At 56.9% G+C, this 22,095-nt stretch overlaps 1 protein-coding gene across 1 annotated transcript; it reads right to left on the bottom strand.

Annotated features, from left to right (window-relative positions):
• Positions 1-4,064: 4,064 nt before the first annotated feature.
• On the bottom strand, positions 4,065-21,701 carry MPP2 (MAGUK p55 scaffold protein 2). Its single transcript, XM_004597323.4, has 13 exons — positions 21,567-21,701; positions 18,669-18,732; positions 14,719-14,837; positions 10,417-10,569; positions 10,174-10,323; positions 9,652-9,879; positions 8,893-9,024; positions 8,705-8,810; positions 8,549-8,617; positions 8,215-8,376; positions 7,506-7,708; positions 6,936-7,064; positions 4,065-5,827 (listed from the first exon to the last, which is right to left on the bottom strand). The coding sequence occupies exons 2-13, from the start codon at positions 18,697-18,699 to the stop codon at positions 5,651-5,653; spliced, it is 1,659 nt and encodes a 552-aa protein (XP_004597380.2). The 5' UTR covers positions 18,700-18,732; positions 21,567-21,701; the 3' UTR covers positions 4,065-5,650.
• Positions 21,702-22,095: the final 394 nt, after the last annotated feature.

Genomic DNA, 22,095 nt, shown 5'->3' with positions numbered 1-22,095 from the left:
TTCTAATCCCGGCAGCTCCACTTCCCATCCAGCTCCCTGCTTGTGGCCTGGGAAAGTAGTGGAGGACGGCCCAAAGCTTTGGGACCCTGCACCCGTGTGGGAGACCCAGAAGAGGTTCCTGGTTCCCGGCATCGGATCGGCACGCACCGGCCCGTTGCGGCTCACTTAGGGAGTGAAACATCGGATGGAAGATCTTCCTCTCTGTCTTTCCTCCTCTCTGTACATCCGGCTTTCCAATAATAATAAATCTTTAAAAAAAATAATAAAAAAAGAAGGACCTACTCATGTGGAGGTACTGGCCAGGGGGAGGGACATCTGCAGAGTTATAGGCATGCCCCTCTGGAGTTTTAAAGGGACAGCTGGTTTCAGTACTCCACTCCGGTGGTGGGCGCAGGGGGATGGTGTGGATGCGTGTTTCTGAGCATCCTTAGTGGCCTCTGCCCTTGTCCCTGTTGGTGTGGCGTGAAGGTAAGCAGAAGGTGCCATCCAGGGCCACATCCCTTGGCAAGGGAGGGATGCACCACTAACCCTCTCCAAGGGCAGAGGTGCCCCTAGCCCTGGCGCAGCATCCAGCCACTGGGAGTACCTGCCCGCAAACTGGGAAGGTTGGGAGTGGTTTCAGATCACAGAAGGTTGCCCAGGGAAAGTTGTTCCTTAGACATGCCACTGGACTGAGGCCACACCCCCAGGTCCCCACACCCAACTCCTCACACCGGCCCCCGGCTCTCAACCTGTCACCACCTCCCTACTGGGCATCCTGGGGACCAGTGCCTGCTGGTTGAGGGTGTCCCAAATGAATAAAGCACATCCTTTGGACAGCAGAGCTCTCTCTGAGGCAACCTAGTGTTGTAGAGAGACTGTTGTAGGGGATTCGATGCAAGGATTTACCAACTTGGTGCTTTTATTTTTATATTAATATCTTCATTTCATACATGTGACTTTGGGGAAGAAGGATATTTGTTTTATTTTTATTTATTTAGAGACAGAGCTCTCATGGACTGGTGAATTGTACATCCCCACCTTGGCTAGGTCTGAGCCAGCCTGGAGCTGGGAGCCCAGAACTCCATCCAGGTCTCCCCTGTGGGAGGTGGAGGTCCAGGTACTTGGTTCATACCTACTGACCCTTAGCACCCCTCAAGGTCCACATGGGCAGGAGGCTGGAGTCAGTGTGTAAGGCATTAGAGGGACACTTAGGTTCTCAGGTGAAGTTTCCTTTAAAATACTAATTGTGCTCCTCTGGTAAAACTATCTGCTAAAATGCAAAAGAATGGGGCTTCCGGGGCCCGGCGGCATGGCCTAGCGGATAGTCCTCGCCTTGAACGTGCCAGGATCCTATATGGGCACTGGTTCTAATCCTGGCAGCTCCACTTCCCATCCAGCTCCCTGCTTGTGGCCTGGGAAGGCAGTTGAGGACAGCCCAAAGTCTTGGGACCATGCACCCGCGTGGGAGACCTGGAGGAGGTTCCTGGCTCCTGGCTCCAGATTGGCATAGCACCAGCTGTTGAGTCACTTGGGGAGTGAATCATTGGACGGAAGATCTTCCTCTCTGTATATCAGACTTTCCAATAAAAATAAAATAAATCCTTTTTTAAAATGATACCCATTTCTCAAATGTTCTGCATTCTTTTTTTTTAAAAGATTTATTTATTTTATTACAAATTCAGATATACAGAGAGGAGGAGAGACAGAGAGGAAGATCCTCCATCCGATGTTTCACTCCCCAAGTGAGCCGCAACGGGCCGGTGCACGCTGATCCGAAGCCGGGAACCTGGAACCTCTTCTGGGTCTCCCACATGGGTGCAGGGTCCCAAGGCATTGGACCTTCCTCGACTGCTTTCCCAGGCCACAAGCAGGGAGCTGGATGGGAAGTGGAGCTGCCGGGATTAGAACCGGCGCCCATATGGGATCCCAGGGCGTTCAAGGTGAGGACTTTAGCGGCTAGGCCATGCCGCCGGGCCCTGCATTCTTTTTTTTTTTTTTTTAATGATTTATTTATTTTTATTGGGAATTCAGATATACAGAGAGGAATACTTCCAATGGGGCTCTCCATGCCTGCTCTCAAAGATTTTTCTACAAGTTGCTCCCTCATCTGTGTCTCTTCAAGGGGTATTTTTAAAAAAGATTTACTTATTTTTTATTGGAAAGTCAGATCTACAGAGAGAAGGAGATATAGGGCTGTGACAGGCTCCAGGGGAGCCCCTGTGGCAGTGGGGAGGAGGCTCTACGTGCAGCCTGCAACAGGCATTGGGTACTGGTGGCTGGAAAGCCCCCAGCCTGGTACAAAGGAGGCCCACCTGCCCATCTTTTAGGGACCGCATAGGCTGGGATGGCAAATGGCAATGGATTGAAAATGGTCCTCAACTTGAATACAGCCAAGATTCCTTCATTTTACTAAACACACAGGATCATACCAGCTGAGAGAAAAGACAGAAAGAGCAAAATCCAGTAGAATTCAACCACCTTTATTTGCAAAAATTTCCCGATGCCAATTAGAGGCTAAAAGCAACTTTCTTCCATCACAAGGGTATGGCCAACACAGGCTAGCAATGGTCAGCAACCTAGAGTCAAGAGAATCACTTGGGGAGTTTGTTAAAAATAAATAAGAAAAACAAACCTGCTCTCCAGGTTTAAATCTCAACCAGAAAGGCTGGCTGACTGGCTGGCTTCAGTGACCAGTATAAAGAAAGACTACACTTCCCAGCCTTCCTTGCAGCAACCTGGAGTCACATGACTGGTTCTGGCTAACAGACGTGGGCAGATAAGGCTAAGTTCATAGAATCTGTGAACAATCCTCTACTTTGTTCTTCAGTGACACTCATGGAGTCTCCACGTGAAAGCTAACTGTGTCACAAAATGGAAAGGGGCTGCTCGGACCATCACCCACCCTGTCTGTGGGTGTCATGTGGTATGAATGAACTAAAGCAGGTGCCTAGCTGCTATGGCTGTCCTCAGCTGACTACCACCCTGGACTGGGCTCCAGCTGATTGTTTCTGGTGTCTCGTGTGCAGCCAGGACTGAGGGGCATGGAAAAGGACAGAAATGCAGCTACTGGGCTGCTAAGGTTAGTGCAGAAACACTGAGTATCCACAGTGCCCCAGGAGAGGGGAAGAAAGCTCTCCAGAGCTGAGACAGGGCAGCGGTCCAGCAGGGCAGTAAGAGACAGTGACCCAAGGAGAAGCAGCTGGGAAGGCCTCCTTCGTGCTGGGAATGGCCAGTGGCCCTTCACAACAGGCAGATTTCCTCATCAGAGCAGCAAGGCAGGCAACAGACACCCACATGGCTTCCATATCACCTGCTGTGGTGGCCCCAAGGTCATCCCTGTGGGACTCAGGGAACAAAGACAGCACAGAACCCAAAAACATGTTGATCCGGTGTGCCTTCTGGAACCACCTGTGCCATGCTCCCAGGCTCTCATCCTCTCCCACCCCACTCAGAGATAAGACATAGTCCCAGTCCCGGCTTCTCTGTTTCCAATCCAGCTCTCTGCTAATGCACCTGGAAAAGCAGCAGAGGACGGCCCAGGTGTGAGAGACCAGGATGGCGTCCACAGCTCCTGGTTTTGGCCTGACCCCAGCCCTGGCTGCTACGGCCAGTGCACCATCTTGGGAGTGAAGTTGGAAGATGGAAGAGCTCTCCCTCTCTGCCTACCAAATAATCTTATTTAAAAAAAGAAGAAGGAAGCAAGAAAGAAAAAAAGAAGAAGAAGAAAACCATAGTCCAGAAGACTTTGCTTTTACATTTAATCAAAGACAAGAAAACAGAAAAAAACAAAAAGTTGAGAATGAGAATGTGATGGTTAGGGCAGTGGGGGGAAAACAACTGCATGTGGGCAGGGTCTTCATTTTCCTGAGGTCCCCAAAACAATAGTCCACACTGGAGGCGGGCGGCAAGGGGGTGGGAAAGACCCCCACAGGGTGACCTGGTAGACACACACCTGCTCTCACCCAGTCCTAGCCCCTCCCAGATGGGCTGGGAACAGAATCATACCACGCTGGAGATCTACTACAGGTCAGGTGCCCACCCAGCCCCAAGCAAGCGAGAAAAATGGCCCCATTTTTTCCCACTCCAGATCCCTTAAGCTGAGGGTGAGTGTGACTGACAAGGGAGAGCTGAATCAACAATCAAAGAGACACTGACCTCAGGGGCAAAGAAGAATATAAAGATGACTGCATAGTGTATGAAGAGCTATGCAAATGAGATGGGCACAGCAGGCTGGACCCTTATATCTCATTTGCATATCATATGCAAAGGAGGCTCTGATATGATAAATATGTTTCTAACATTTGTGATAAATATTCTGTTCATTCTCCCTCCCCTTCCCTAGGACACGGGCACACAGTGGCACAGGGGTCAGGTCTGGCTGACACTGTAGCAGACGGATCAGACGGGGCACAGGTGGCCTGGGGAAGGAACACGGGGACGGGGAGGATGAGATGCCTGGTAGCGTCTAGGACAGTACTTTCCTTATCATGGAATCTATTTTACAAAACTGCCCTCTCCCAGGGACTGAGGGTGGCATTTAGGGCAGGGAGGATAATCAGAAAAGGAAAAAAAAGACATCAGGGGAGAACCACGGCTGGGGGACAGGTCTCATCAGAAACAGGGGCTGACGGGGAACCCCCACAAAAGGGCCTCCAAATCTCCCCCAGACCACGCCTGACACACACACATACACACACCCAGGCCTCAGAGCTGGGCAGCATCAGGGGCCACGGGCTGGGCAGGCCAGAGCACCATGGCCTAGCCACACCTCTCCTAGCCCTTCAGTGAGACCAGGGCCCCTCTGCACTCCTCAGCTGCCCATCCGGACAGCCCTGGCCCATGGGTCATCTGGACCCCACCAGGCAGAAGGCCAGGATGGACAAAGGTCACCAACATGGAGCCAGACACATCCCACCATGGGCTACAGAGAGCCAGGGCCCTTGGCCAGTGGGCAGCAGGTTCAGTCCACTGACCCTTGCCAGTCTTGCCCCCTTGGGGGCAGGGCTGACCCGCCAGGGAGTGTTGGAGAAGTCTTGGGGAGACTTCGGCAGTGAGAAGCTGTGGAGGAGTTGGGGAAGGGTAGCATCCTCTCCGGGTCCCCTGCCCCTTCCTGGGGGAGCTGAGGGTAGCAGACTAAGGGCAGTCCTCCTCCTCTTCCAGGCCTGTCAGCACCACCACTACCCAGGCTGACCCGGAAAGGGGCCAAGGCCTGCGCCCAGGAGGCAGGGTGTAAGTTGAGGGAGGAAGTGTGGCCAGTCCAGAGGCAGAAAGGAGTTGAGGGAAGAAATGGCCGGGACAGTGCACCTGCTGACCAAGTGGTCCCAAAGCAGCTGTCCTCTTCCCTGTACTGAGCAGGTACAGGTGACTCTAATATTCCCCTGGTCATGGCTCAGCCCTTGAAAAGAGCCTTCTGGCAGCCAATGGACATTGAGAGTGAGCAGCACCTGGGCACAGAGGTGCCCCACGAACACCCACTGCCCTGCCCTGGCAGTGCACACCTCTGTGCTGAAATCAGACTTAGGGTTCGCTGATGGCTGCTTCCCAGGGCAAGCCAGGGGCCAGGGGCTGGGAGGGGTATTGAAGGAGGTGGCTGGGAGTCAGGGGAGGGAGAGGGACTGGGCTCAGACTCCAGGTCACGACCCGGAGCGGGCAAGAGCCAGAAACTGGGTCAGTACACCCAGCTGACGGGCACCCACTGGGGTTCCGTCCGCAGCTTCTCCAAGGCGGCCTGCAGCTCTCGGAAGGTCCTCTCCAGGTTACTGTTGACCAGGCTGAGATCGAAGTAGTGCCCATAGCCCCTCTGGATGCGGCTGCTCTCCTCCACTGTCCGTCTCAGGTCAGCTTCCTGCCGGGCGTGAAGGGACCTCCAGCCAGTCAGGGCCCACCACCCCCTCCCAAGGGCGAGGATCTGCAGCCTGTCCCTTCCGGAAGGCCAGCCCCAGTAACCAGGACTTTCTCTGACAAGTCAGACAGGAGCCCCTCCTTGTCGTAAGCACCCACCCTGCCGCCCACCCAGGCAGCACTCCAGAGACCCTACACACAAGAAAGGATGGAAGAAAATAAGCTTTAAGAAGTGCCACGCCCCCCACTGAAGGCTCTGCAAGGTAGGATTAGTTCTCTCCCACTTTCTCCAGGAAGCTAGGATTTACAGCTTGCTAGCAGCTCCCAGGGTCTGCTGGACTCCCATGCTGACTGCCCTTAACTGAGGCTGGAACCAAATGCCCAAGGCAATGCCCAGCCCCAGCCTCAGCAGAAGCAGGCAGCACCAGGTACGCAAGGGAATCAGGTAACTGAGACAGCAGCTCTGAAGCTGGCGCAGCTATATCTGCCCAGCTCTTGGAAGCCGGCTGAGACTGTGGTCAGGGAGGAGGCCCCCAGAGCAGAGACGGGGTGAGGGTCCTGAACTCCGCCCCCCACAAGGGCGTATTATCATCAGGCAGGAGCCCAGCCCAGACAGCACAGGCTCCCAAGAGGGCCACAGAAGTGCAGTACCACGTGAGGCCAGCAGAGGGACCCCTGAGCTCAGAGTTTTGCAAAGCCTACTGGGCTACATCCAGCAAGATGCGGGGGGGGGGGCCTGGTGTCCAGTGTCCTGCCACTGGGCAAGGGACAGCTGGAAACCTTTGCCCGGGGCTCCTGGCTCATGCATCTCTTCCCCCAGCTTCCCAGCCTTCTTCCCTCCCTTCAGCCTTCCATCAGTTTTAAGCAACCTAGAACCTGTCGAGAGAGCACTGTATCCCTGCAGAGTGGGACAAGCACCAGACCTGAAGGCAGCTGTGCCCCGACCTGGCTGTGCCCCTGGATCGGGAGATCTGGGATGCTGCCCTTCCTCCTGGAACCCAGTTTGCACATTCACAAAGCAGGGTTCCCCAACCACCTTCCCGGACACCACTTCCTCTCCCCACACTGGGCAGCCATCAGATCCTTCCCCTGGGATTCCCAGGGCCCCTCACCGTGAGCTGCTTGGTGGACACTCCACTCTCCAGTGCAGCCCGGTTCATGGCGCGCAGGGTCTCATAATCAGGGGCTTCAATGAACACCACATAAGGGACAAACTCGGCTGTCCGCAGCACCTTCACAGCCTACAGGGATAGAACACAGCAGTGACAGGCAGACACTCACAGGAGATGCTACCTGAGACTCAGAGACAAGTTGCAGGGCACAGACGGGGTGAAGCCAGCTAGCAGGTGGCAGGGGTGTAACTGGAGGAGACTAGAGGAAGAGGGCATTAGGGAGGTAGGAGAAAGTGTCGTTGGCAGCAGCTGGGGGAGCCAAAGGGGTGCTGGGGAGACAGCGGGGCCTGGGGGAGCAGAGCTCCAGGAGGGGGTGCCAGCCAGCCAGCAGGTACACACTAGAGCCACACCTGGGGAGACAGGGAGGGGGGAGGGCTGGGGAGTAGAGCTCTGGGAGTGGGTGCCAGCCACACACACCGGGGCTACACCTGGAAAAGATGGCGGGGACTGGGGGAGTAGAGCTCTGGGAAGGGATGCTAGTTGGCCAGCAGGCACACAGTAGGGCCATACCTGGGGGTTGACATCCAACACGCACACCTTGCCGGCAGCAACCACACCACGGATGGAGTCGATGCGTGTGCCATACAGGTTGCCCTCGTACTCGCCATGTTCCAGGTAGCGCCCGGCCCGGATGTCAGCCTCCATCTCCCCTCGGGACACAAAGCTGTAGCCCTGGCCTTCACGTTCCGAGTCCTTGGGTCGCCGCGATGTGTCTTAGTGGGAGACATGGGCAGGATGTGGGGATGCCCCCTCCCCCATCCCTAGGAGCCTGCCATTCACTCACAGCATACATTCAGATGCAAGACGCCCACTGAAGGACCTTCAGAGAGCACCTGGCCAGAGCCAAGGGTCATAGCTGAGGCACTGAAGCTCAGAGGGGACAACGTGCAGCCCAGAGCCTTCCAGCCAGGGCCATGCCAACCTGTGGCTGGCACCCTGGTTCCTGTTGTCTCAAGCCAGCAGCTTCTCCCACCCCTGTTAGTTCTGTCTTCCACAAGGTCACATGCAAACCACTGCCTTTTCACCCTGCTCCTAGGCTGGGCACAAAGTTTTTCACAGCTTACAGCAAATGACACAGGAGAGAAAGGCCCAGCCCAGCATGCCTTTTTTGCCTGCACCTCCCCCGTTGGCCAGCAGAGGGCGAATCCCAACACCACCTGCCCTGGGACCCTGGAAGATTCCCGTCTAAGGAACCAGGGCGGCCCCTGCTCCCACTCACAGGGCACCGTGGTGCCATAGCGATCTGGATCCCACATGATGAGCTTGTTCTTCAGGCTGCGTCGGCCCACCCCCTGAGCTCCAATCAGCACCAGGGTTTTCCGGCGGAAGGGGGGCATGCGGGCCACCTCCTCATAAATGAGCAGCTCGTGGCGGTCAAACTCTGCACAGGAAGATACATGCATCATCAGACTACGCAGAGGCCAAGGGTGCGAGGCTGTGGCACAGGAGAGCAGGGGTGGGGCCGAGTGGGGTCTGGAGACAGGCTGGCAGCATCTAGACCAAGGTCATTGCTGGTGAGAGGGGCACACGGGAGGGCAGGCTCGAAGACCTACCTGCATTCTTGGTAGTCAAATACATCATGCGCTTCTTTTTCTTTCCAGAAAGGCTACCGCACAGGGTCCCTGGACACAGAGAGAGGGGCACGTGAAGCAAGAAGGGCTGTGCGGAGCCTGGCTCGGGGCTGCGGGGTAGCAGGGCCCCCTACCTACCTGATGTTGGCGTCAGCTCCAGGTCACGCTTGACGAAGGCTTTCCTCTTCTCCTCCAGCAGCTGGCTGGGGATGAGCCCGGCGCTGCCACCCTCCACGTGGCATGCCTGACACAGGCAGGGAACACAGACCTGCCTGAGCCAAGGCCCCTCTCTGCCCCCACCTCCCCCGCACCTGCCGGGGCCGCACCTGCCACCAGTTGGCGTCATCTTGGTTCACGATCTGCAGTAGGTCCCCGGCACAGAAGCGCAGGCCAGCTTCCTTGCAAGGGATCAGGCTGTCTCGGGCCGGGTCATAGTCGAAGTGGCATTTCACGAACACCTGGACCCAGGAAGTGGTGTGGTGTCAGGGGGAGAGGACTAGGGGTGGGCTCTGCTAGAAGAAGGAGGCGTCACAGTCCACTCCCTGTCCCTTCTCTCACAAAGGGGCAAGAGGCCCCAGAGCTGTGCCTGAAGAAGGGCGATGCCCCGTCTCAGTCTCACCCGACATCTAGAGCCAAACTGGCAACCTGATGGGTAGGGAAACAGCCTCAGTGTGGGCAAGACAGGATCGCCAGGGTAGGGGCCAGCACCTCCGTCTCCTCTGCACCCCCCTTGGAGAAGAGGCTTCCACACAGGGCCGGAGGGCGACACGGCACAGATGGGTAGGACCGCACCATCAAGGAGCAACTGTCCAGGACAGCTGTGTCCCTGCACTGACTCTTCCACCTGCTCATTGCCCACTGAGGAGCCCGGGCAGTAGACACAAGCATGTCCCTCGCACATGTGCACAAGTGTCTAAGCAAACAGTGGGCCAACACCTAAGAGCATGCAGGGTACTGTGGGTGGTATGGCCAGGTGCCAACAGGCTGCCAGTCCTTGCCAACCAGAAAGGCCTGTCACCTCACATCTGAGTGGTACAGCTATCCCTCTGGGCTCAGGCGGAGAGGGGCTGGGCAGAGGAGCCCACCTGGCGGGGCAGATGGGGCTCCTGGTAGCTGGGCAGGATCTTGAGGATGACGCTGCCGCTGGCGCTACGTAGCAGCTCCTGCAGCGCGCGGGGGTCGCTGCCTACCGGCTGCCCGTTGACCTCCTTGATGATGTCGCCTACGTGCAGCAGGCCTTGCTGAGCCACCATGCCCCCGTGCAGAATGCGCGCGATCACCAACTCACCGCCCTCGACACGAAACGTCACACCCTAGGGGACAGGGATAGGGTGCAGGGTGAGGTCCCACAGTCCCACGTCAGAATCTCCTCCATGCCCTGGCCCATCCCACTGAGTCCTCTTCTACCACTGTCCCCCGAGGACACACTAACGAGGCTGGGAACTGGGCAGCCCCAAGAGGGTCCCAAACAGCTCACTCCAACGCTCCACACACTGAGTCCCAGGTCCTCCCTGGGAAAAGCTCACCCCACCCTGCTTCATCTTCAGCCTTCTCCCGAACTTCCTCTTCCAGCCCCGCACCACATCCATCCTGCCCGGTGCCCTCACCAGGTGCTCGCCAGCCGTCTTGCGGATGCCCACCATGCGTACGGCATCTGGAGGCACGGGCTGGCTGCTGAATGTGGGGTCCAAGCCGGGGCTGGGGGGCGGAGTCTCATAGGTCTTGGAAGCCACAGAGTCATGCGTCTCCAGGAGAGACTAGGGAGGTGGTGGGAAGAAGGGGACAATGGGACCACGTCCTGAGGTCCCTTCCTGGTCCCACCCGCACCCATGGCTCTGGCAGCCCAGAACCTGGAAGTGGGGTTCCTGGAGGATGCAGGCCAACTCGGCAGCTGCACTGCTCTGCTCGGCCAGCTGTGCTAGGTCCCGCAGGATCTCCTGCACGAGCTCCAAGTTGTTGTCACGCACGGCTTCCAGCTTGGTCTCCTCCAGCCGCTCGTGGGCCTAGGGGGTAGGGGAGGTACAGGGAAGGCTGGGCTCTTGCCTAGGAGCCTGAGAACACCCATCAGTGTTCTCACCCCCTGCACCACTCCTGGGGGCAGATTTGGCCAACAGCATCTCAGAGCAGTTGAGATCACTCAAGTAACATCCTGAGGACATTCTGCACTCCATCAAGCTCGCTGGGATGGCATCAGACCATCTTTGTCCCCAGGTGCTGACATGTTCTGACAGCAAAGAATGGTTCACCATCTCCCCCTGACTCACCATGGTCGCAGCAGGAAGGGCAGTCACCGCCTTTCCCCCACCCACCATAGTTACAGGGTGGGAGGCTTTCCCCTCCTAACCCCTGCCTTTCCACTCTGTTCAGTGGTCCATATGGTTCTGCAGTCCCCTCGCCTCTGTAACAAACATTAAACAATGAATAAATACTTTTAAAAAATGCCCACACTCATCAGTTCCATGGCCAGGGTCCACCTCAGAGGAATACGTACACACGTACAGAAGCAGGTGGCTGGGAGGAGGCTCATGGCAACACTGATCTTGGCAGAGGAAAATGAGCCACAACAGCGCACCTGCCTCTTAACAAGGAAAGCAGTGCATAGACTGGGCTCTAGTTTTAGGGTAGACAAATCATACAATGGCTAAAATCAACCCCTCTATCTACATCTGTGTATACCTATAGTATCTGTATAAACTAGAAATCTCAAAAAGAGAAGCAACAGGACCGGCGCAGTAGCCTAGTGGCTAAAGTCCTCGCCTTGCATGCACCCGGATCTCATATGGGCACTGGTTCATGTCCCAGCTGCTCCATTTTTCCATCCATCTCCCTGCTTGTGGCCTGGTAAAGCAATCGAGGATGGTCCAAAGCCTTGGGACCCTGCACCTGCTTAGGAGACCCAGAGGAAGTTCCTGGCTCCTGGCTTCAGATTGGCTCAGCTACAGCCATTGCCACCATCTGGGGAGTGAAGCAGCAGATGGAAGATCTCTCTCTCTCTATGTCTCTTCTTCTCTCTGTAAATCTGACTTTCCAATAAAAATAAATAAATCTTTGTTTATTTATTTTATTTTTTATTGGAAAGTTAGCTGCACAGAGAGGAGGAGAGACAGAGAGGAAGATCTTCCATCCAATGATTCACTGTCCAAGTGGCCACAATGGCTGGAGTTGAGCCAATCCAAAGCCAGGAACCAGGAGCTTCTTCTGGGTCTCCCACGCAGGTGCAGGGTCCCAAGGCTTTGGGCCATCCTTGATTGCTTTCCCAGGCCATCAGCAGGGAGCTGGATGGGAAGCAGAGCCGCCGGGATATGGACCACCGCTTACGGGATCCCAGAAGTGCAAGGCAAGGACTTTAACCACTATGCTACCATGCCAGGCCCAATAAAATAAATATTAAAAAAAAAAAAAACTGAAGCAGCTTGCAGTACCATCTCTTTACATAAAACTTTAAATCATACTTAACAAGGGCAACACCTAACATAGGCAAGATAAGCCAACGTTCAGAGAAGACATCCTCCCGTGGGGAGGAAAAGCTGAGCAAACGAGGAAGCGGCAGGTGCTACCTACTTGCCACGTTTCTTAACACGGAGAGCAGGTGCTTAGATCAGTGCTCAAGACACCTGCACCCCACCAGGAAGTAGCTGAGTTTGCATCTCAGCTCAGACTCCGGAGACCAGTACCCTGCTACAGCAGACCCCAGGAGGCAGCGGCAATGGCTCAAACGCTTGCATTCCTGCCACCCTTGTGGGGAACCTGGATTGTGTCCCTGACCTTGTCCCCAGCTCAGCACTGGCTGCTGTGGCTATCTGAGGAAACGACACCAGCTGGGAATGCTCTCCCTCTGTGCCTCTCGGACTGTTTCCCTCTCCTCATCTCTCTGCCTGTCTAATAACACAAAAAAGAAAAAGAAAAGGGCTAGAAACGAAACAGCGACAGCCAGGATTCACACCCTGGGAGACGCACACCAGGGTTTGCTGCGTCACTCCGGCCACTCTTACGTCATGCATTCTGCCACTATTCCAAGAGCAGATACTGTGCACAGGTGCTGGTCTAGGTTGCAGAGACACAGCTGTGAGCTCACACTCATGGTGTTGAACTGTGCACAAGTCTTGCACCACCTTATCCTTATTTTTAATAAATGAGTAGAATCTTCAATCACTAAAGGAAAAGTAACCCACCTTGCTCTGGTCGGGTCGGTTCTCACTGCAGTTAACCACCTCCCTGCACTCTTTGCCAACCCACAGATGACAAGATGCCCGGGCAAGTCCCAGGGACCCAACCTCCCTGTGGCACTCTTTCCCTCCAGTGGGACCTGTGTACCCACAATCACCCTGTGAGACCGAGTCCCCACCCCACGGAGTAGAAAATCCACTGGCCGACCTCATTGCCTCCTCCCTTTCCCCCTCGCTGCTGTTGCCAGCTTCCCATCACTCATGCCATCACTCCCTGAAGACCCAAAGGCACTGCCTCTGTCATCTCCCCCAGTCCAACACCTGCCATTGTCCAAGATTCCAATACACACATGTACATGATGTCCTCCCACACAGAACCTTGCAGGGCACAACAGTGCCGACTGGGACTGACCGCCCACAGCAGTCACGCCCTGAGCTGTCCAATCACCCCACCAACGGTCCAGCGGGGACACCTTTCACCTCCCACTTCTTCTGTCTGATCTTAGTCTTTTCCTCTACCAGCTGCTCAGTCACCCCACCCCAAATACTGGGGCCTCCACCAGCCCCCAGGTCTCCTGCTCCATTCCCAGCCTGGGTTCCAGGCAGGGCTCTGAGCCTCTCACACCCTCTGCCCTCCCTGCCTCCAGGACACACCCTAGGTCAGCGTCACCACTTCTTTCTCTTCATCTCTGGACTGCATCAGCCCTACCCTGAGCAGTTCAGGTCCTTGCCCAGCTAGTTCCCACTCCCCGCTGTGGCAAGTCACATGGTCAGAGTCCTCCTGCCCAGACCTCTACTCCATTCCTAGCAGGGGCCCCCCACTTCTCCACCTACCAGGGAACCCCTCACTTCACTTGATCATCATAGCACCTGCATGCCTCCCCCTTACTCACAGGCACCCTGCTGGCAGAATGTGACTCCCAGGCACCTGGCCACCCCCAACACCATATCCCACCAACTTGCCTTGAACCTGCTCCTGGGGTGCCTCACCTGCTCTCCCTGACTTCAGTTCTGACTCTCCCAAGGTTTCCCAAGAGGCTGCCACGTGTCACTATCACCCTGCTTGAAGCCCACAGGGCTCTCCCAATGCCCGTAGCAGGGTGCTTTCCACCATGCTACGCCATCCTCATGGCCCACGTGCCCTGCCTTGAACCTGTGGCTCAGGCCTCGCCCAGCACCCATAGGCCTTGTACCTCCTGACTGTCCTCACCTCCACATTCCTGCTCACGCTCTTCCTGTGGTCCTGGGTGCTCTCCAATCCCCCTCACTCTTCCTCCCTCTGCTCAAGTGGCCCTTCCTCCAGGAAGTTCTCCCTGCCTACCTGAGACTAAATCCAGCACCCACCTATCCTTTAGGCTCCCCGAACTCATGCTGCCGCAGCTTCTATCACTACCACTGCAAAAGACTATGTCATCATTTTCTTTTCCTGTCTCTCCACAACCTGACATAAAACAGGTGACATTAAAAAGACATCTGCTGGTGCAGTAGCCTAGTGGCTAAAGTCCTCACCTTACATGTGTCAGGACTCCACATGGGCACCTGTTCTAATCCCGGCTGCTCTACTTTCCATCTAGCTCCCTGCTTGTGGCCTGGGAAAGCAGTCAGGGACGGCCCAAAGCCTTGGGGAACCCTGCACCCACATGGGAGACCCCAGAAGAAGCTTCTGGCTCCTGGCTTTGGATTGGCTCAGCTCCAGCCACTGCAGCCACTTGGGGAGTGAACCAGCGGATGGAAGATCTTTCTGTATCTCCTTCTCTCTGTATACCTGCCTTTCCAATAAAAATAAATCCATCTTAAAAAAAAAAAAGCCACCTGTATGACATGCCCAGAGGCATAGGGATAGGTGGAAGGGGCACAGGATTCCAGCACACCACATGCTAAATGCCCCCCATCCCACCCTCTCCAACCAGCAGCCACCTACTGTCCACCCCCACATGACTGCCAGGCATGGAGTCACCCCCATGCCTGCCTCCTGCAGCACCATACCTTGGCCAGAGATCGCACTATGGGACTTTCCATGATGCCTCGAAGGAAGATGAGATCCAGTTCGGCAGCCCCCGTGGCATTGGGGAGAGACCCCAAGTTGTCCAGGACTTGTTGCATGGCTGGAGTGTGGGGAACGAGCAAAGGGCAGGTGGTGGGACACACACGTACCAGCTGGGCATAGACAAGGAAAACACAAGCCCCCTCCCCCACCTAAGTCCCATGAGATACCACACACACCCCCCGCCAGCAGCACTGCCCTCCAGGCCCATGAATGGCAGCAGTCCTGGGAGGTGGGGACAGCTTCCTTGGCCTTTCTTTTCCACCCTAAGTAATGCCAGCCTGGGCAGGAGGGAGGCTCAGATGGCTGTGGGTAAAGGTCAGACCCAAGTCATTCCAGACATCATCAAACTCGGAGTATGTGTCAGGACATAGGGACGCCAGAGGCTGGGCCACAGCAATGTCTCCAAGATCCGAGGGCAGGAGAAGCAGGGCATGCCCAGCTGGGGGCAGAGATGGGCAGGGGGTATCATTACTCTGCCAGCCTGCCACCCACACCCTGCAGGAGAAGGGTAGATGCATCCCTCGCCCCTGCACTCTCAAAGCTGACAGCGCTCCCCTCCTCCAAGAGGAATTGGGGGTCAGGGGAAAGGGGGCCTGAAACTGGAGCTGGCAGAGGTGGTTCAGGTCTCCTGCACTGCTCCTGATCCCGGCTTCTAAGCCCTTCTTTTTTGCCTCCTCCAGGATCATCCCACAAGCTTCCCTGAGCCCTTCAGGTCTGCACTGGTCAAAGACCGACAAGGTCTTCGGGCACTGTGGAAGATGCTACTTCCCATGCTGCCTGCGTATGCTGGGGACTCCCTCCTTGGTTTTCCTCACGTAACCCCCGCCCCGCAGGGTACCAGTTATGGGGGAGGGCTGAGCCAGAGGACCCCCGGCTCTCTGCCCAGGCCACAACCCTTCATGCCCTGGGGAACATGGAGCTCCCACAGCAGGCACTCCAAAACCGGCTGAAGAAGGGCAGGTGAAGGGACCTGCTGTCCGCCCAGCCTCCCAGGCCCTCCCTTCCCTACCTTCCCTCCGGAGCTCCGCCTCCTCAGAGGAACCTAGTGATATCCCCTCCAAAGAGGTCTCGCTGCCTGGGCTGCCTGCCATGGCTCCCCAACCCCGGGATGCCGGGAGCAGCCTCCACGCGCGCCACCTTCAGCTGCCTTCCAGCTGCAGGGGCCAGCGCTGGAGAGGAACTGGTGGGGGGAGACTTCTGCAGAGGCGACCAATAGCAAGGCCCGACTGCCCTGCCCGTCCTGCTGATTGGCCAAGAGCGCGCCGCCGGGTGCGGAGGAGGCGGGAGGAGGGCGGTGGGCGCACAGAGAACGTCTCTAAGCCGGGGCTGGGTACCCAGGGTCAGTACCGCTGCGGGAGGGGAGGAGGCGAGTTGGAGAGGATTGAGGGTGAGGAAGGTGTGGTATTTGGCACAGCCAGCAGCAGTGACCCTATGGCTTAAGGGTCCTGGACCCATCTTGCCCCGCCCCCACCTCCATTTCTGGAAGTCCCTTATCCACTTGGCCCCATGGAAACTTCTCCCTGTACCTTCTGACCTCTGCTCTCTGTCCCCACTCCAGGCTTCTTGTACAACAAACCTCTCAGTCAAAGGAAGCCCCCAAGGGCAGTGACATCCTTGCTGCCCACCCGCCTGGCCAGCACCCAGCCCTGGGAAGGCCAAGGATGGTGCCGATGGGGCAAGGGAGAGGTTCTGCATCCCAGGTCCTACAAGCCCTTCTGATCTAGGAGGCTGAACTGGAGAGGAGACAACGAGGCTTGAAAATGGGGAATAAAAAAGACAAGAGCACATGCCTACAGCAGGAATTAGAGTGAGCGGAAAGGAGGGACTTGGCATGTGCCCCAGGCCAGAGCACCCCCTCCTCTGAGACCCTGTACCCATGAGGTCACCATCAGAGCCCTGCTGCAGCTGCTAATTGGCCTGTCCCTGAGGAGCAGCACCATGTTACTTTGCACCCCTGGTTGCCATGGCAGCAGGCGGGCTTACACACCAGGACAGTCACCCAGGGATGCAGGAGAGATTTAAAGCGACAGCTCCACTTGAAAGCAGTCCTACATCCCAGCATTGAAGCAAAGAGAGGGGGGAGTGTGAGGAAAGGTGAAGAGAGCAGAGGCCAAAGGTCAGGAGCTGCCAGGGGCAGGATGGCTGACCTATCATTCACCTATCTCCCAGCCCACCCTGCCCCAGGAAAGGGGCCTATCACCTTACTCCAGTACAGCGGGGGTTCCATTCCCTCCACAAGTGACAATGACTGGGGAGGCACTTTGGAACATGCCAGGAGCATCCTGGGGAGAGCACCCTGCTACCTTCACCTGCTGCAGAGCCCAAGAGCAGGGCTTTTCAGGGAAGGAAGGAAGGAGGGGAGGAGGCAAGGTCGCAGCTGTCCCCCATTAGTCCCAAGAGAAGTACAGTGGCCACCAGGAGCAGAAGTTGTGGTTAGACTTTTCCAGGTCAGGGACTAATACAGCCCAAGTTTGGGGCAGAGAGGTGCCTGCAGAAAGAGGGGTGGTCACGGGAAGTAGCCAGTTGCATGGCACAACACCCAGGTGAGCAGGCCCCACCCCTGGGCGCCAAGCTCTGCTCTGGCCCTAGCCATGCCCCCACTAAGCAGCCTACCACCAGACCTCCTCCTCCTCCTCTTCCGTCCCCCTGCTGGGCACTATTAATGGGTTTACCAGGCAGTCCCAGATTGAGAAGCTCTAAGTACAGGCTCAGGATGCGTTTAATTAAACCCTAAGCTGCTTACAGTGGGGCCCCAGCAGGCTTGGGGGGGTGGGCAGAGACCAGGCTGTAGGCACTGACCTCTCTCCCCCAACGGGGCTGCAGGAGCTGGGGACAGCAGGACAGCCTCTCCATGGTGCACAGGAGAGGTCTCCTGAGGGGACAAGGTATACAAGGGTGTCACAGTGTCAAACACACCAGTCTTCACGTTTTCAGCATCTCACTGTCTCGGAGGGGAGGGCGTCATCCTGACTAACCACGCGGGGAGCTGGGACATGGGGCAGATGCAGAGCCAGGGAGGTGCTGCCAGCAGGACAGAACCAGGCTGGGGATGGCGAGTGGAAATATGGCAGCTTGCAGCTGCTACAGCCCTGCACAGCCTGAGTCCCTGGCACAGCGAGCTCACTTTGGTGGGTGCCAAAGTGCACCTAGGGGAGCCCAGGAATGAAGCCCATAGGGCGAAAGATTTTATGCATAGGACATTGGTCTAGGATGAGGGCCCAGGACTGCCATTATTCTCAGAGATCCAGGACCAGTAAACTCCACTCTGGCCTGATTTTCAAGAAAACATGGACCCACAAAGGCACAGGGTCAATGCCAGGATGAGGTGGCGGCAGCTTAAGCACTGTGACTATTCCCCACAGTGACACGATTGCACATCGATTGGGACTCTTCACCGAGGAGGGCGGACAGACTCCCAATGCAGCCCTGTGCTCTGGCCCTGAGGCTCCCCACAGAAATGGTGCAGGCTCCTAACCTGGGTCCTCGCTCCTACACGCACAGCTCTTTGTGCACCCCTCCCCGGCCCATGGGTGCCACACTGGCCCCAGGCTGTGCTGCATGCCCCTCTACTTCCAAGTCGTCCCCCTCAGCATCCAGGCCACCTCTCAGGAACATGTCCCTGACCAGTCCAGGGCCCATGCCCTCACCCCACAGCAACAGAGTGGTCATTATTAATCCCCCATTTCCTCCAGCCCCCATGGGGGTGTCATGCTGCTCCTCTCCTGTCCCAGCACAAGAATCCCCACAGAGGCAACCTAAATGACTGGCTGAGGGGCTGGGGGCAGTTTGTCCTCCTGAGAGCTGTGGAAATGTTCCCCCCCCCCCCACACACACACTCCTAGGCCCTTAGAATCATGGTAATTAACTAACATCCTTATCCCCTCCTTACCAGACTCGGAGTTGGTGGCAGCAACCGGCATGATGAGGTTGGCAAGGGCTGTAAAACGTTTCTCCTGGCAAGGGGGAGAGAGAAGATGAGAAGAAACTGGAGTAGACCACAGGGAAGGACCTCACACTGGGAGAGAAGGGTGTGGAGGGAGGCTCAAAAACAGGGGGCTGGATGCCAATGGTCCTGGCATCCTGGAGCAGGAAAAGTAGCTGCCACCCACCCATATCTTGGAGAAGGAGGATCAGAAAGAGCCACCAACTCCTCCCTGCCACAGAGCTAAAAAGGAGAGGTACAAGGAAAACAGGCTCCTCAATTATCTGACTCCTCAAATAATTGTTTCTACTGGGCTACTTTTTTTTCCCAACTATGGGGTTGGGGGTCCAGAATGTTGGGTTGGAAGGTCGAAGGATGAATGTTCCCCACCTGCAAGCTCCTTGGGTACAAGAAACACATGTGGAGGAAATGGATTAGGAACCCAGGCCTAGCGTGGGAAAGATGCTCAACAGAGATCTGAGCCTGGGGCCAGCGCCTGTGGCATCGCATCCCATAGGAGCACCAGTTCTAGTCCCAGCTGCTCTGCTTCCCATCCAGCTCCCTGCTAATGCACCTTGGTAGGCAGTGGAAGATGACTTAGGTGCTGGGACCCTGCACCCACATGGGAGACCTGGATGGCATTTCAGGCTTCTGGCTTCCTCTGGTCTAGCCCCACCTGTTGGGGTTATTTGGGGAGTGAACCAGCAGGTGATCTCTTTTCCTCCTCTCTCTAATGAGGGCTTTCAAATAGTCAATAAATCTTTGGAACATTTGCATCCAGCTGACAGATGATGTTCTGCCTCCTAAGGCCTCTCCCTCCTAGCCCAGAGCTGGGACGAGGTAAGCTGGTGGCCCCAGGCAGCCCCCTCTCCCCACATGGTCTTCAATCCCCTGGGCTCCCACTTTCTCCTGGGTGTATGGTGCTAGATAAAACCCTAATTCCCCAGTTTCCATAACAACAGGGGGCAGTGGCTCACAGCAGGGTGGGGATGGGGAGAAAACAGCTGGCAGTGCCCACTTTAGGACTAAATGCCTTTTGAGCCTGGGACTGGGGAGCGCTAAAAAGGGTTTCTACTTAGATCTCTGAGTCCCATAAAGCCCTTTCTTCTGGGTTCCCCTGCTCACAAAAATAAATGGCAGGCAGCCCAGAGTGGCCTTTGGGCTGAGCACCCCATCTCAGGCTAGCATCTAGACTGGGAGGAATGCCCAAGAGCGACCATACCAGTGAGTGCCTCTGGTGCTAGTCACAACCATCCTTGTTCCTACAGAGGACCTGCCCTATCCCAGGTGGGCCTGAGCTGACCCTGGGATGGCTCCACTCCTGATGGGAGGGGGCCTCCAGGCACCGTGGCTGGAAGCTGCAGGGAGAACCCTGCATGGATTCCAAGCGCTGGCCCAGCACAGTAGCCTGGTGGCTAAATTCTCCCCTTGCATGTGCCAGGATCCCATATGTCCCAGCTGTTCCACTTCCCTTCCAGCTTGCTGCTTGTGGCCTGGGAAAGCAGTAGGGGACATCTCAAAGCCTTGGAACCATGTACCTGCGTGGAAGACCTGGAAGAAGGTCTTGGCTCCTGGTTTAGGATTGAGGATCAGCCAAGCTCCAGCCATTGTAGCCACTTGGGGAATAAACCAGCAGATGGAAGATCTTTCTGTCCCTCCTCTCTATAAAATCTGACTTTCCAATAAAATATACAAATAAATAAATCTTCGGAATCCCAGGGTCCAGAAGTCCTGTCCCACCTCCCTTGCCTAGATGTGCTCCCTGGGAAGTCAGTTCCCACGGCATCAGTTTGCTGTGCCCCACCCCCACCCAAAGCTCTAGCCGGCTCATGCTTCTGTGCCCACAAGAGGAGAGCAGTGCCAGGCAGGCAAACCTGGCTCCATGCCAAGGCTCAGGACCCAGGCGTCCATCTGGGAACCCTCACGTCTCCCAAAAGCCTGTGGCCAGGTGCCCTCTCATCCCTGCCCCTCAGCTCTCCCTGTAGCCAGCATGTCCTAAGTGATGTCCTCCACATTCGAAACATCCATATACGATCCACAAAGAGGGCGAAGGAGAAAGGGCTGACAAAGGCGTTTTGCAGACCCACAGGTTGCGGGCAAGGCGGGACAGAACGGAGGCTAAGGACGTGGTCCAGAAGCAAGCTGAAGCGCACAAGCGAGCAAGTCGCCCCCTCCCACCAGCCCAGCCTGAACACGCTGAGCGCTAGGACCTGGGGGGAGGGGGGCGTGTAGCGAGCCTCAAAGAAGGCTCCTAGCTTGCCCGAGATCAAGGGATGAGGTCATTGAATGCCGGCCCCCTCACTCCCCCTCTCCTCGCACGGGTTCACCTAACTTTCAACCCTGGCTCCTGGGTATCTTCCCACCCCCTGGACCCTGACCCCCCCCCCCCACGCGCCCGAGTCTGGGAGGCGGGAGAAGCAGCTCGCCCCCTCACACCCCCCACACCCCCAGAGCAGGAGGGTCGGCCTCCCGGAGGTCGGCGCCTTGCCTCGGAGACCCAGCGCAACCTCTGCCACGTTCGCCCACCCCAGAAGAACGAACCGCGCGGGTCTTACGTAATTGCCGGGCTTCTACGTCCCCCTCAACCTGCACAGCTCCGAGGGAGAGGCCTTGACGTTACCCAGACCCCGCACGGCTCCCACCCGCTTTCCCGAGGTCACTGTGCAGCCCCCCATCCCGCAGGGGCGGGGGACTGCGTCCGGACACAGTGCGGATTGGTTTTCCCTTTGGGCACCTCAGACAGTGGGCCCCGGGGACGGGGATTCGGGGGTCGGGGGCTGCTGGGTTAGGACTCCAAGTGCAGCGGCCAGAACGAGGAGGCAAGGGTCCCGGTTGGGTGCCGGCCTAGGGGTCGGGCTCGCGTACCTGCACCCCGGGGAGCCCCTAGCTCGGGGTGGCTCCAGCGCTGCGCCGCGCTCCGCGTCGGATGCCTGTCAATCGCCAGCCCGGCTCTTAAAGCGGCGAAGCCTCGGCGGCGCCAGGGGGCGGAGACAGGGGGGAGCGCAGGGGAGGGACGAGTGGGCACAGCGGGGCGACTCCGGGGAAGACGTGTCCCCGGCGGCGAGCGGGTGGCCGAGGAGGAGACAGAGGGCCACCGCGCACCCACGGCCCCCAGCCTCTTTTCCTCTCCAACCAGCACCTGCTAGTGTTTCTTGTGCGCCCAGGGATCCCTTAAGAGGGCCACCGGGAGAGTCACCAGCTAAGGGACCCGCCCACTCCTCTGGGTTTGGCTCTGCGTGCGATTCAGTTCTCACCTGTCCTTGCCCTGCTCCCGGGTGGGGAGAACGAATGTGAGGGCTTTAGGATGCCAACCTCCGCGGGGCTCGGGCTGCAGATAGCTTAGCAGGTGTCTTCGAGACAACTTGCAAAGGAAAAAAAATGAAAAGCCCCAAAC

Source organism: Ochotona princeps, chromosome 17 (assembly GCF_030435755.1).
Source record: "Ochotona princeps isolate mOchPri1 chromosome 17, mOchPri1.hap1, whole genome shotgun sequence".
Classification (NCBI taxonomy): Eukaryota; Metazoa; Chordata; class Mammalia; order Lagomorpha; family Ochotonidae; genus Ochotona; species Ochotona princeps.
Note: the sequence above shows the minus strand (reverse complement) of the source record. Positions and strands in the feature narration are given on the sequence as shown.

Excerpts from the sequence above, each read along its gene's own strand:
- MPP2 (XM_004597323.4), bottom strand. The coding sequence starts at position 18,699 with ATGCCGGTTGCTGCCACCAACTCCGAGTCTG. Across the intron at positions 9,025-9,651 it reads AGCCCCATCTGCCCCGCCAG|GTGTTCGTGAAATGCCACTT; the intron begins GTGGGCTCCTCT and ends TCCTGGGTCCAG. Across the intron at positions 8,811-8,892 it reads ATGACGCCAACTGGTGGCAG|GCATGCCACGTGGAGGGTGG; the intron begins GTGCGGCCCCGG and ends TGCCTGTGTCAG.